The sequence below is a fragment of the Lepidochelys kempii genome, chromosome 6, assembly GCF_965140265.1.
Source record: "Lepidochelys kempii isolate rLepKem1 chromosome 6, rLepKem1.hap2, whole genome shotgun sequence".
Taxonomy (NCBI): Eukaryota; Metazoa; Chordata; order Testudines; family Cheloniidae; genus Lepidochelys; species Lepidochelys kempii.
Window position 1 is genome coordinate 100,670,402 of NC_133261.1, and position 14,702 is coordinate 100,685,103.

At 44.7% G+C, this 14,702-nt stretch overlaps 1 protein-coding gene across 12 annotated transcripts in view; it reads right to left on the reverse strand.

The window, feature by feature from the left end:
* The window catches only part of EML5 (EMAP like 5), a 294,529-nt gene that overhangs the window by 102,691 nt on the left and 177,136 nt on the right, over positions 1-14,702 (reverse strand). For all 12 annotated transcript variants that reach the window (XM_073349378.1, XM_073349377.1, XM_073349376.1 and 9 more), the window contains exons 17-20: positions 14,600-14,700; positions 5,669-5,871; positions 2,695-2,806; positions 231-358 (exon numbers count right to left, since the gene is read on the reverse strand). In XM_073349378.1, the coding sequence (XP_073205479.1) occupies positions 231-358; positions 2,695-2,806; positions 5,669-5,871; positions 14,600-14,700 (544 nt within the window). The remainder of the gene's footprint in view (positions 1-230; positions 359-2,694; positions 2,807-5,668; positions 5,872-14,599; positions 14,701-14,702) is intronic.

A 14,702-nucleotide genomic window follows, 5' to 3' on the forward strand; every position in this document is an offset into this window, starting at 1 on the left:
AGGAAGTGACCCAGTGAACAGGCTTGATGGCATCTGCCCCCCACACTGCATATCTGACCAAGCTGTCACAGGCTCTGGGTTGGAACCTGGTGGAGCAGGGAGGGCTCAGGTTCCCGTACCACTGGCTGCAGAGTCTTGCAGTTGGGCGACGTGGCTACAGACTCTTGCCATTGGGTGCAAATACCAGGCTCAGATGTTGAACACCCTGACAGTAATACTTTAAAATGTACCTGAACCAGCAGAGTTATTGGTCCACTTTTATCCACCTCCAGTATTTCCCCATTCTTTGTGCCCACTAAAATATGCCCATGTCCTAACGATATGGCACGTATAGAAGGATTGTCTTCTAAGAGGAGACCTAAAACATTAAATTTTTAAAGATGTGAGAGTTTAATTTCAGAAGTATATACACGACACCCACATTTTACCAGATCATATTCAACAGAAAAGAAGTCCTAGCATTTTCCTGCCTACAAAACTTGGCTCCAGTTGTGGAGCTTTAGCACATATTAGCTAATTTTTAAAATGTGCATAATTTATTCTGTGCCAGCCTTCCAGTTTTTGTTACCCTGCCTTCCCTAATAACCGTGCCACATAAGGCAATGATCCTCATGTTCAGCAGACTCTCCTTGAGGTTCAAACAAGGTGGAGAGCATTAACATGGCTATCTAATAAGCATGCTACAAACCTCAGTGAGAGAAATGTGCATACAGCTATGATTCTATCTTAAAGTTACAGTGGAGTACATCAGTAAAATGTGTTAAACTACTATTTTAACTGCAATAGAAGTTTAATAAGCAAATAAGCACCCTTTTGACAGTCTAATGATGTAAGCTAAGAACAGAAAATTCTTAGTTTTTTAGGGAAGACAGACAAAGAAATCTCCAGAATATCAGATAGGGAAAGCTGTATATCAGGAACAACATCAGCCAGCAAATGGGAGAAATTTGAAGGAACAACAGGCCTGAAAAGAGTTCGGTACTCGTACATGCTCACATGAAAACAAGCCAGAGTATTAAACCTTTAATAGAAAAAAAAAGTATTCTACCCTCCATTCCTTTTTTATCCAAGGCAGAACAAATAGGAAGATTAATCATGGAACCCCATGGTGCCATTTTTTAGAATAATTTTTCAGAGCGTAATCTTTCTAATTTTTTTAAACTACCCTCACTTCTGTAGCATAGTAGTTCACTGAGGTCTGTGGAAGGAATGACAATTAGTTCAAAATCAACCTGCTGATTCAGCAAGATAGAAGACACTGTGAAAAGTTTATGGAAATGAACTTTCTGCAGCTTATAACTGTAATTCAGTCTAACTGTTACTATATTTTTATAAGCCAAGCACAGATTCTCTCTTCAGACCGTGCGTTGGTACTAGGCTAAAGATGTAATATCTTCCAGGACAAATGTAGTTTTGTCATTGATCTTTGTGGCCCATATTCAAAATGCTCTAATTGGAGTGAGTGTTTATCCTCAAAGATTTACAAATATACTCAATTCACAAATAAAACTATTTTTTCCTTCATGGTTAGTCTTGCAAACTCAATTTCTGATCAGTGTTAAGCTTGGTTCTTTCCTTCTGATGTATAATCATCAGTGATAAAGGTTCTATAGAACAAGTTTTCCTTTCTGAATGTGAACAGGTGAAACTGACTGAGACTTAGTAAAAATTTCAGTTTTTGTTACTTAACTGAATCCCCGCATTCACTGTCTCCTGGTTGGCCTGATCATAAGTACTAATAGGCATGAAAATCATTATTGTTGTCATAAAAGAACACAGATATGACAGAATACACAAAGGAAGCTGTGACAAAGTTCCTCCTCTACCTTGGTGGGTCTTGCGCTTATTGGCAGATTTGCTCACCTTGGAGCTTCACGGCAGCCCTTAGTTTGGCCGTTTTCGTGAACCCACAGTCCAGGTCATCTCCTCCTGTGTCTGACCAGGAGTTGGGAGGTTTGGGGGGAACCCGGGCCCGCCCTCTACTCCGGGTTCCAGCCCAGGGCCCTGTGGAATGCAGCTGTCTAGAGTGCCTCGTGGAACAGCTGTGCAACAGCTACAACTCCTTGGGCTACTTCCCCATGGCCTCCTCCCCACACCTTCTTTATCCTCACCATAGGACCTTTCTCCTGGTGTCTGATAATGCTTGTACTCCTCAGTCTTCCAACAGTATGCGTTCTCACTCTCAGCTCCTAGCGCCTCTTGCTCCCAGCTCCTTACACGTGCACCACAAACTGAAGTGAGCTCCTTTTTAAACCCAGGTGCCCTGATTAGCCTGCCTTAATTGATTCTAGCAGCTTCTTGATTGGCTGCAGGTGTTCTAATCAGCCTGTCTGTCTTAATTGTCTCCAGAAGGTTCCTGATTGTTCTGGAACCTTCCCTGTTACCTTACCCAGGGAAAAGGGACCTACTTAACCTGGGACTGCCTTCTATTACTTTCCTGTCGCCACCTGGCCCGACCCTGTCACAAAGCATATATGTTAGGTTAGAAGTTGCTATTTTTACTTAGTCATTTTTCCAGAGTAGAAGAACACTTTAAATAGAACCAACAATAGTTTTCAAACACAACTTTATTGTTTTCTTTCTTTACTTGATTTCCTTTTATTGCGGAAGAAGGAAACTTAGAAGAAAAAGTTTATTAAAGACTGTGTTTAAAAGCAGAATAAAATAGAGAGGTTTGATGTACTATACAATCACCTTTAGAGCCAGGGGCCAAAGCAGCTCGTTTGATGGCATAGGTTTTGAGACAGCGTTCAAAGGTGTCATCCCAGAGAGCCACTACCCCATCCTTTCCACCAGTTACAAATCCCTGCCCAAAAAAGTACAAGAAGATTAGTTCATAGGTTGTCATCAGTAGCCTTAATAATAATGTAGCTGTAAAATCATAGAATCATACAAGTTAGAGATGGAAAAGATCTATTAGATCTTCTGGCCCTGCCAATGCAATATAAGTCTCTACAGTGCATTTTTAGTGCTTTGTCCAGTCTGCTTTTTAAAGTCCTGCACCTGTCACTCTCAAGAAGACTATTCAGTGGCCTCATACATTTCACTGTCTGGATGTTTTCCTGATAGTTAGCCTAAATTTTCCATTTCTTAATTTTACCCCTAGATCTGGACCTCCCAGATCACTTTTACAATGGGCCTGGACAAGCAGGGAATGTGGGGAAAGGTTACATCTGTATCTGAACTTTGTGGCTTGGGACCCTTTTCTCAAACAGGAATACTCTATTTCTATTCTCCTGCCTATGTCAGAAGACTGAACTTGTTTCATAAGGGGGAAAATATTGACAAAAGATAAACTGGCAATACAGCTGGAATCGTTTGATGTTATAGATTAGGAAAAACACAGTTTTGTCGTAAACCATTCCTATACCTAAATTAATTATAACTGTGACAAAAAATGAACACTGTAGCTCCTTTGGCTCAAAAGGACATACTCTGGTTTAAACTTATATCTATTCCAGATGACTAAAGCCTAGTGTACATTCAAGTTTTGTACCAATGTTACTATTTTGGCCAGCAGTGTTTGTTTGTTTTTTCACACTGAAATAGTTATGCAGGTACAACTGCTGAACTAGGACGCAGCTGAACTGATATAAAGGTGCCTTATACTGATGTAGCTTATTCCCCTTCCCATATTGGAATACCCATACCAATATATCTTTATATTAACAGAAGTATATCAAACTAGAGGGCTTGTGTTGCTTTAACTATGCAAGCAGAGTTAAAGTGGTAGAGTGCAGACAAGGCCTTACTGTATGTTGGCACTGTAACAGTGTTCAATTTGTAATCCAACAAAGCCCATATAATAGTTACTAGATTATATACATAAGGATACAGGATTATATACAATGGAAGTAGTTAAAAAGTTCATTTCATTTACGAATTTTCTACCAGTTTGGAAGAAATTTCCTATGCATAAAATGGTGAAAACCGCTATAAATGGTAGAAAGTTTTTAGGTTTGGGCATGTACATGAAGCAAGCCTTAGATCTATATTTTCTAATGCAAACAGCATCTGCTTAGAGTTGTCAGGCATCTGATTTTCAACCAGAAGGCCCGGTTGAAAAGGGATCCTGGTGGCTCCAGCCAGCAAAGCTGACCGGGCCATTAAAAATCTGGTCGGCGGTGCAGCGGGGCTAAGGCAGGCTCCCTGCCTGCCTTGGCTCTGCGCAGCTCCCCGGAAGCGGCTGGCATGTCCCTGCGGCCCGGCCCCTAGGCTAAGGGGCAATTTAGGAAGCTCTGCGTGCTGCCCCTGCCCCCAGGGCTGGCCCTGCAGCTTCCACTGGCTGGGAACTGCAACCAATGGGAGCTGTGGGGGCGGTGCCTGTGGGCAGGGGCAGCACGCAGAGACCCCTGGCCCATCTGACGAAGGGCCGCAGGGACATGCTGGCTGCTTCCGGGTGTAGTGTGGAGCCAGGGCGGAAAGGCAGGCAGTGAGCCTGCCTTAGTTTCGTTGCACTGCCAACCAGGAGTCGCCTGAGGTAAGCACTTCCTGGCTGAAGCCCACACCCTGAACTCCCTCCTGCACACCACCCCCCTGCCCCAGGTCAGAACCCCCTCCCACATCCTAACCCCAGACCCCCATCCCCCCCTCAACCCAACTCCCTGCCCCAGGTCAGAACCCCCTCCCATATGCTAACTCTCTCCCATACCCCGCACCCTCACCCCAACCCGCTGCCCAAGGTCAGAACCCCTACCCCCCAGCCCTGAGCCCCCTCTTGCATCTCAAACCCTTTATCCCCAGCCCCACCCCAGAGCCCACACCTCCAGCTGGAGCCTGCACCCCCTCCTGCGCCCCAGCCCCGAGTCTGCTCCTGCACTCCAAACCTCTCATCCCCAGCACGACCCCAGACCCCTCCCCCCAGCCAGAGCCCTCCTCCCGCACCTCAGTTCCCTGCCCCAGACCTGAGCCCCCTCCCACAACCTGAACCCCTCATTTCTGGCCCCACCCTGGAGCCCACACCCCCAGCTGGAGGCCTCACCCCCTCCCTCACCCCGACCTCCTGCCCCAGTCCAGTGAAAGTGAGTGAGGGTGGGCAAAAGCAAGCGATAGAGGGAGGGGGGCTGGAGTGAGTGGGGGCAGGGCCTCAGGGAAGGGGCAGAGCAGGGTAAGGGTGTTTGGTTTTGTGCAGCTAGAAAGTTGGCAACCATACATCTGCTCAAGTCTTCACATAGTAACAAACATCACTGGCATATGTTTCTTTTAATGCAATGTAATCGAATCTCCTTTCACCCCCTGAAAGTCCCTCCACTTTATCTGCTTTATCCACTTTTACTCTTAAGGCATCATTAAAGAAGGAGGACATGCAGCTCTTAAAAATCAATGAGAGGAGTCACTGTAATATAATGATACAATGCACTTCCTCCTACTAGGAAATGCAACACTCTCTGTTCCCGCTGACTTGAGAGTGGGGAGCACCATCTAGAATAGGGTGACCAGATGTCCCAATTTTATAGGGATAGTCCCAATTTTTGGGTCTTTTTCTTATATAGGTTCCTATTACCCCCCACCCCATCCCGATTTTTCACATTTGCTGTCTGGTCACCCTAATCTAGAATCCTGAACTCCAATTATATGGTAATAGACTACATTTATGTTAGGCCTAGCCACAAAGAGATTTTTATTAATCCAAACTATGTCTCATTTAAAATCCAAATAGTTCACTTACTTTTTCTAATGCATGCATGCTAAATACTGGACCATCGTGTGCTTTGACTGTTTTTATGAGAAACAAATCTCTCCAGATACACACATCCCCAGTGGAAGTTCCAGAGAATGCCATCTCTTCAGTCCAGCCGTATACTGCACACATCATTGTATCAGTTCTTCCCATTGCACCTATGCAGCCCTTTCTCCCAATCAGTCCTCCCCCTGGTTTAGAATAAAAACAAGTAATCAAATGCTTGCAAGTATCACTTTCAAAATAATTTATAGGGCAACCTATCCAGAATAATAAATCTGTTTCCCTCTAGCTTTGGAATAAGCAAACTTTGAAGGTTCTTCACAAATCATTACTTCTCACCTTCCCCCATTTTTTGGCACCTTTGAAGAAAAAGAATGCATCTCACCTTTAGGAATTCATTTTACATGCCACTTGAATCAGGACTTGAATTTATATACACACACAGGTAAACATAAATACAGATATATCAGAGGGAGTGAGAGTGAGAGAGTGTCTAAATACAGACTTTAATTTTCTGTCATATGATAGTATGGTATAAAGATTTTAATGGAATGAGTTTGGGATGACCATATTACTCCAATGTAAAAACTTTAAACCCTACCAACACATTCTTTTCATGCTATATTTTTGAAGGAAAGTTATTTTAGAACTTTAGCTTTAAAATTTGTGTTGATACAGTATCCTGTACTGGCCTATAAGTGACAGAAATGTTATTACCAATATTTTTTAAAAGCCTCTAAATTGTATGTCAAATAGTTTCTGTATATCAGGATGCCCATGTCCAGTATCTTGTGACCTGTCAGGCGCGAAAACGAGATGTGAATTTTCACAAAATTCTCAGAGTAACTCAGAGTAACGTGTTTGAGACAACATGTTTGAGTTGTCTCAGTGCCACCAACAGATGAAGATCTAGGGATTTTTATATCTTCAAAGCACTGTGCTATATCTTCAGTGACAAACCTCTGGATGTGTTTGCCTGCATTTGGAACTGATGAAGATTTCCCCCAAAAAACATACTTCAGTATCATGTGGTCTCAGGTCCACCAGTTCCAGCTCTAGTTTCAGTAGTGGATCTTGACTTAGAATATAGTAGGACTGATCTCTATCTCAGTGCTTATACTCACAATGATAAGTCTCCTTCACAATGACCGACTATCTCTACACTTTCTACAGGATACTGCCACTATGTGCATTCTTGAGTTTATGAAAAAGTATATATGGAGAATATGTCATAAGTGCCCCAATTTCACCGACCCATCAGGCAGAGGTGATAGAGACAAAAAAGGCCGTTTTCATTAATAAGTGAAGGTAGGACCATGTTGCCATCAGTTCAAATAGAGGTCTAGTAAGAGACAGTAGAACAAGGCCGGGGTCAGAGCCTGTATGTGGGGGAAAATATTTTGGAGACCTTTCAGGAAACATTTTATGAGTGGATGTGTGAAGACAGAATGGCTGTCTATTGTGGCAGTGAAAAGTGGCAATGGCTGCCAAATGCACACGAATGGTGTTGGTGGATAATCCTGACCATTTAGGGTGTAAAATATAGTCTAGGACAGGGATCGGCAACCTTTGACACATGGCCCGTCAGGGAAATCCGCTGGCGGGCCAGGACGGTTTGTTTACCTGCAGCATCCACAGGTTCAGCCGATCGCAGCTCCCACTGGTCACGGTTCGCCATTCCAGGCCAATGGGGGGCTGCAGGAAGCAGCGGCCAGCATATCCCTCAGCCCGCACTGCTTCCCGCAGCCCCCATTGGCCTGGAACGGTGAACTGCAGCCAGTGGGAGCTGTGATCAGCCAAACCTGTGGACACTGCAGGTAAACAAACCATCCTGGCCCACCAGCGGATTTCTCTGATGGGCTGCATGCCAGAGGTTGCCAATCCCTGGTCTAGGATAAGTGGTAGTTGAGCGCTTATTGCATCAACCTGATGGGAGGTGCACCAGCATTGGAACCTAGTCCATTTGTGACATTAAGTGCATCTAGTCGTGTTGCGTCTGCTATTCCAGAGTATCTGTTTAACTGCATCTGAACAGGTTATTTCCAAATCCAAGAACCACGGAGGAGCCAGGCTTTGAGGTGGAGCACCTGTGGATTGGGATGGAGAATGTGACCTGCATCCTGTGAAAGGAGGTGTGGAGTTGGATGGAGGAGATCAGTTTGCTTACCATCATGCAAAAGAGGTAAGTATACTAGATCTCTCGTGGAAACGTTGAAGCGATAAGGATAACATAGGTTCAATCCCCCTGAATCTTGTGGAGTACTCAAAACAGAAAGGGGAAGGGAGGGAAGACATAGAGCAGTGGTGCATCCCCTGGGCTGAGGAATGTGTCTTCCAAAGACCTGTGTCCCAATCCAACTCTTGAGCAGAATTGAGGGCATCAGACATTTTGTGGTGCGACAAAAAGATCTATGTGCGGGAATCCCCAGTAGTTGAAGATAAGCTGAAGGAGTTGCTTATCCAGTTCCCAGTTGTGATCATGGAAGAATCTTCCGCTCAGTGAGTCCACAGTGAAGTTCTGGTGTCCAGGGAGGAATGTGGCTGAGATGGTGTTGTCGTGTTGGAGGCACTGAAATTATGGAACTGGTGTATCCGAGTATAAAGAGTGGGACCTTGCTCTGCCTTGTCTGTTGATGTAAAAACATGCAGATGATACTGTCCATCATGACTTTGACGGTGCGATATGCAATCAGTGGGAGGAAACATCGCCAGGAATTGCGGACTACCTGTATCTCTAGGAGGCTGATGTGTAGGGTGGATTTGGTTAAAGACCATCTGCCCTCCACCATATGAGTGTGAAGGTGCACTCCCCAACCCATGAAGGAGGCGTCAGTTGTTAGAATCATGATTGGTGCTGGCTGAAGGAAATGAACCCCAACACAGATGTTCTTGGGCTGTGTCTACCAGAGTAGTGAGTCCTTTACCGTCCTCGGCATGAATAACAGTTTGTGGCTGCTGTGTCCGTGAGGGACATATGCTGTACAGACATATGCCTGAAGACATCACATGTGTAATCATGTGTGCTTTACCCATGAACGTGGTGGCGGTCATGTGTCATATTAGCTGGAGACACATTCTGTTGGAAATCTGGGGACAGGCTTGTACCTTGGATACAAGATCCACCATAGTGAAGAATCTGTGAGGTGGAAGGAAGGCTCTGCCTTGTATGGCATCTAGTTGTGCGCCGATGAACTCCAGGTGTTGTACTGGTAAGTTCACACTGTGGCCTAGATTTGTGAAAAGGTCCATTGAGATCTGGACGGCACGAAGAGTGTTGGCTTTGGATGAGACCTTGTGGAGACAGTTGCCTAAGTATGGAAAGATGATGACACCTTGTTTACTTAGATAGGCAGCAATTACAGCAAGGACTTTGGAGAATACACAAGGGGCTGTCAACAGTCCAAAAGGCAGTACCTTGTACTGATTATGTTTGGCTCCCATGGGGAACTGGAGAAACCATCTGTGGGCTATATACAATCTGTGTATTGTGAAATGGAAATACGTATCTCGGAGGTCGAGGGCCGAGAGCAAGTCCCCCTGTTCCAGTGCTGGGATAATGGTAGAGAAGGTAACCATCTTGAAGTGTTGTAGTTTGACAAACTTGTTTAGGTTTTGAAGGTCCAGGATCAGCTGCCAGATTTCTTCTGGATCAGAAAAAAATTCTAGAAACTCATTCTTCTGTGTTGGGAAGGGACCAGTACTATGGCTCACAAGTGAAGAAGATGAATTATTTCTTCTCATAGAATGGGTTCATGAGGGGGTCCCTGAAGAGGGATGGGGAGAGAGGAAGGATAGATAGTAAAGGGATGGAGTATCCTTCCCTGATGATCTCTAGAACCCATATGTCTGAGGTGATTAGTCTCCAAGATGGAAAGAATGGAGCTAATCCGTCACCAAACTGGTGGTATGTCGAAGATGGTTGATGTGACTGGAAAAGGGAGAGGCTTCTTGAGGCCTTGACCTACCTTCAAAATTGTTGCTTGGCTGCAGGTGTGAGAGAGGTAGTCCCTTGAGGAGTGGCCCGTCTACGTTTGGTAGGGGGCTTTTGTTGTTGGCGCTGAGTGTCATAGTGCTACTGAGGAGTGTACTGCAGTGGTCAGGATTGTGGGGGGAGATTATACTTTTGTAGGTGTCTCTTTGGCACTGGTGTGTAAATATTAAGGGAGAGGAGAGTAACTTGGCAGTCTTTAAGGGAGTTTAGGGAATCAACCGTATGCACCATGAATAGTCTGGGGCCCTCAAAGGGTAAGTCTTCAACTGTGGTTTGTACCGCCTTAGGAAAGCCTGAGAGGTGCAATCATGGTGCCCGCCTCATAACCATGCAGTTGCGATGGAGCGAGAGTGATATCTGCAATGGGGCTCGTAGGGCTGTATGGGCCAAGAGGTATCCCTCAGATATAAGCACCTGGAATTGTTCTTTCTTGGCCTCAGGAAGGTTATGGCAGAATTCCTCTATTTTGGAGTAACTGAGGTAGTTGTACTTGGCCATAAGAGCCTCGTAATTAGCTATTCAAAATTGGAGTGTGGCAGATGAATAAGCCTTGCGTCCGAATAAATTAAGCATTTCCAGTGTCTGTCCTGACAGGTAGATACTTGTTGTCCTTTCTCTTCCTAGAATCATAGAATATCAGGGTTGGAAGGGACCTCAGGAGGTCATCTAGTCCAACCCCCTGCCCAAAGCAGGACCAATCCCAACTAAATCATCCCAGCCAGGGCTTTGTCAAGCCTGACCTTAAAAACTTCTAAGGAAGGAGATTCCATCACCTCCCTAGGTAACGCATTCCAGTGTTTCATCACCCTTCTAGTGACAAAGTTTTTCCTAATATCCAACCTAAACCTCCTCCACTGCAACTTGAGATCATTACTCTTGCACCATATTAACTACTAGAGAATCTGGGGTGGGATGCGAGAAAAGAAATTCCACATCTTTTGCAATAACATTTTTTGTCTGCCCATTTTCAGGTTGGAGGGATGGCCACTGGGGTCTGCCAGAGCAGTTTTGCAGGATTGAGAAGAACCTTGTTGATAGGTAGGGCAATTTTGGAGAAAGATAATGTGTGCAGGACATCGAGCAATTTATGCTCCTGATCTTTCACTTCCTCCAAAGGAATCTGGAAGGAGACTTAAATTCTGTGGACTAATTCTTGAATGTGTCTGAAGTTGTCAGCAGCAGTAGGATATGGGGGCATGATAGCCTCATTGGGGGAAGAAGAGGAGAAATATAATGTTTGTGGAGCTTCCTCCTCCTATTCTTCCCCCTCATTCAGTACTTTGATGGGGAGGTTCAGTCTCTGGTGTGCAAGAGACCAATGGAGAAGGGAGAGGTATAGTTCTCTGGCATTGCTCCATGGGAGGCTTCCCGAATTGTGCCCTATACATGTCCCCAACATGGCCAAAGTGGAGGAGTGGAATGTGTAGTTGCATCCACAGTGGTCCACAACAGGATTGTGGTCCAGATGTGGATTGCAAATAGTGAGGATGTGTAGATGAAGTCGTTGGAGCCTGTCTTGAATAAGAGGGTGCAATGGAGCACTCCTCCTTCTCTTCTTCCTCCTCGTCACTGGGGAAGGAGGGTGCCCTTGTCAGGGGAACAACAAGGAGTCTGGTGGCACCTTAAAGACTAGTCTTTAAGGTGCCACCAGACTCCTTGTTGTTTTTGTGGATACAGACTAACATGGCTACCCCCGATACTTGTCGGGGGGAAAAGGGAAGAATGTTATGAGTCCAGAGAGGAGGGTGGAAGTGGGAGGAGGTCATGTCTGAGCAGAGGTGACTCGGGCATGTCAGATACAAGCTGGTCTTTTTGGTATCTAAATTCCTGGAGAGGAGGAAGGACCATCATCAGCACCAGTACATGACTCGGTGCCCAGGTGGAGCTGAAGACTTGGTCAGTGCTAAGGACTCGCTCAGTGGCGACGGCTTTGTTGGTGCTGAGGACCTGGTTGGTGCTGGCAGTTTTGGTGGGGCCAAGGACTTGCTCTGTGTCGATGGCTTCAACTGTGCCAAAAAGGACGCCAGTGCCGGTGGTTTTGTAAGTGCCATAGCTCCTGAAGTCAGTCTGTCTTGGTCTCCAGAGCCGAGATATGGTGCTGAGGGCTGTAGCTCTGCCTGGTTAGGTCCTTAGTTTCATGCCGAAACAAGAGGAAGTCAGGTCCTGGAGCTGTGTCCCCTGTCAGATGATGTTGAGGCTACTGACCTCACAGGGGAAGGTGTTCTGGCGAGCTGTGCCTCAGACTGTGAGGAGGGAGCCTGTTTCTTCTTGTCAGAGCAAGAAAGACACAACTTTCTCTTAGAGGGACGTGGGGAATGAGGATCAGTGGACAACCTGGCAGAGCGTGAAAGCCACATAGGAGGAGAGTCCAGGGCCGGGTTCGATGCTGGGCGCTGTGATTTCTCCATGAGGAGAAGTTATAACCGAATGTTCCAGTCTTTTCTGCTCTGGCAGTCAAGTTGTGACAGTGGGAACACTTCTGTGGGATGAGTTCCTCTTCCAGAAAGTGAACGCACTGCGGGTAGCTGTCCATTACTGGAGGGCATTATAGCAAGAGTTGCACCTCTTAAAGCTGGGAAATCTGGGCATAAGGGTGAGGAAAAAAGCTTCCTGGTTCGGAAGGGTGAGAAGCAGGGAAATGAAAACCTAACTGATGAGGTAATCATAAAGGTGAAGCAAAAACAAATGTTTTTTGATAGAGGGAAGAAGAAGAAGTTCTAAATTACACTAAAACTGACAGGTAAGGCACTATTCTAATGAGGGAAAAAGGAGAAGCGGGTTCTTCTGCGGATTCCATCCCAGACCAAAGGCGGTAGAGAAGGAACTCGGGGGTGGGGGGCGGTCAGACAGCACAACAATATATATATGTCCCACTCATGGCGTGAGAGAGGAGAGGTGTGAATGTGCAGTCTGACAGGCACTGCTGATGAAGATTTCCGATCCCAGGGGTAAGGGGTGCTGCCACACCTACAGTGGAGAACCCATAGGGACAATATTCAAAGAAGAGTTAATCTGCTCAGCAACAGCTTGCCAGCATTGTAATAACTTTATTAAACAGCAGCCTACTGTGGCCTGGGTTGAACCTGGATAATTTCTTGGGCAGTCCATGACTGAGATGACTAGGGTGACTGTTTTCCTTGCCGTTAAATGTTCTATAGCTCTTAGGATGAATCTTAAAAGGAATGGGAAGGATTCACCCGAGCCAGTATATTTTCAGAACTACTGATGATGTCTGAGTATTTGGAGGTCTTGTCAACACAGCAGTTTTCTCCAGCAAAGGAGGTAATCTTTTCAAAGACCCTTTTGGCTCCATGTGCCTTTCAAGATCTGATACACTGGAGTTCAGAATACCATTTAGATGGTGTTTTTCCATTGCTCTAAATTAAACATTTTCAAATAGATTAAATATGCATCTATTCTTTAACTTCTTGAGTTTTTGTAGTCACGTTTAGCAAAGACAGACCCACAAAGTATAATTAGTAGGTATATTCACTGCAAGAGCCTTGTCTGCAATCTTATTTGTGCCTCTTACAGGTGGACCTTAGATTATTAAAATTGCATTCCTTTGTGATTTAGATCAATATATCTCTATTTTATATATGTATCTATGTACGTATTTTACCTACCAAATATTGAAGGTCTGAAATTATTACCTTGTCCTCTTTGGTATCACTTGAAAACTTCTTTGTATACATTGAGTGGGATTTATTACATTATCCTAGAATTGTGCATGAGATATTTTGAGCTATATAACTTTTGTGACAGATATGGTATTTCCTGAAATACTCTTGAAACACCTCATGGTGTTAAATTTATGTATTATTGTGGGCTAGACTGTATGTAACTTCTTCATGGGGAGATGTCACAAACATTGCAACTCCATGCAGCATCTTTGGGGTCCATTGTTTTAAATGAATGTTTTATGTATGACTGTTCTATTCCATGCGGAAGAGCTACCACAGCTCCTACAGGAACTAAAACAATAGATGATTAAGGCAAATCAGGCAAGTTGTAATCTCCCCAGAGAGATACCACCTCCTGGGGAGGCTCACATATACTAGCACAAACTATATTCCCCACAGAGACCAACAGGCAAAGAAAAGACTTTGGGATAAATAGCCTGAGTTTAAATTGACTCAGAGCCTTTTTTTCTGATCCAACAAATGGACAGACCCTTCTGTCCAAGGGAGCTCCAATTCTTCCTGGGAAGGGTTGGAAGGACTTTGGCCTACTGGGGCCCCATAAGACATATGGGTGATCTCTGGCAAGCTTATTAACATGCATGTAGGGGCTTTTATTGTTTTTAATGTTTTCTCTGTAATACTTTCACCTTAAGAATAAATGTGCTTGCTTATAAAGGACTGTGTGATAACTTATAATTGCTGCCAAATACATTGTTTGTAGCCTTGAAAGAGAAAGCAAAGTGACGATGCTGGCCTGTTTAGGCAGTCTGGCTTGCTGGGACTATCACAGTGTAAGCAGGGTTCTGTGTAACCTGGAAAAGCCCCTGGTCAGGAGGGAGAGACACATGGGTCTCCACCCAAGAGATGTGACAGCTGAGGAGCCTGGAGCCTCAGGGGTGCTTCAAGGGACCATGGAGGGGGAATATGGTGCAATTGCCCTGAATTGTGACAACTATTAATGGCATAACTATTATTTATAAAAACTAGACTAACCTCTCCAAGGCAGGCATTACGTTTTCCTGCATGCTGCATTACACCTAGCACAATGGGGAGATGATCTTTCTTGGGGTCTCTGACACTACCATAACAGAAATTAATTTTACTATTAATAGGAGTTAGAAAGAGATAACCTACTGATATATGCATGTGTCAAAAATCATACAGAATACATAACAATAACTATCTTAGGTATAACAGACAATGTTGCAGTTAAAAATACAAGAAAAACATGCCTTTCCTTACCTGCTCTATGCCAGAATTTCATGTGTTTAATTCCAGCTGTTATCAGTTTATCAGGCATATAAGGATTAATTTTAACAACAAAAATCTTATCTTTGCTTCCTCT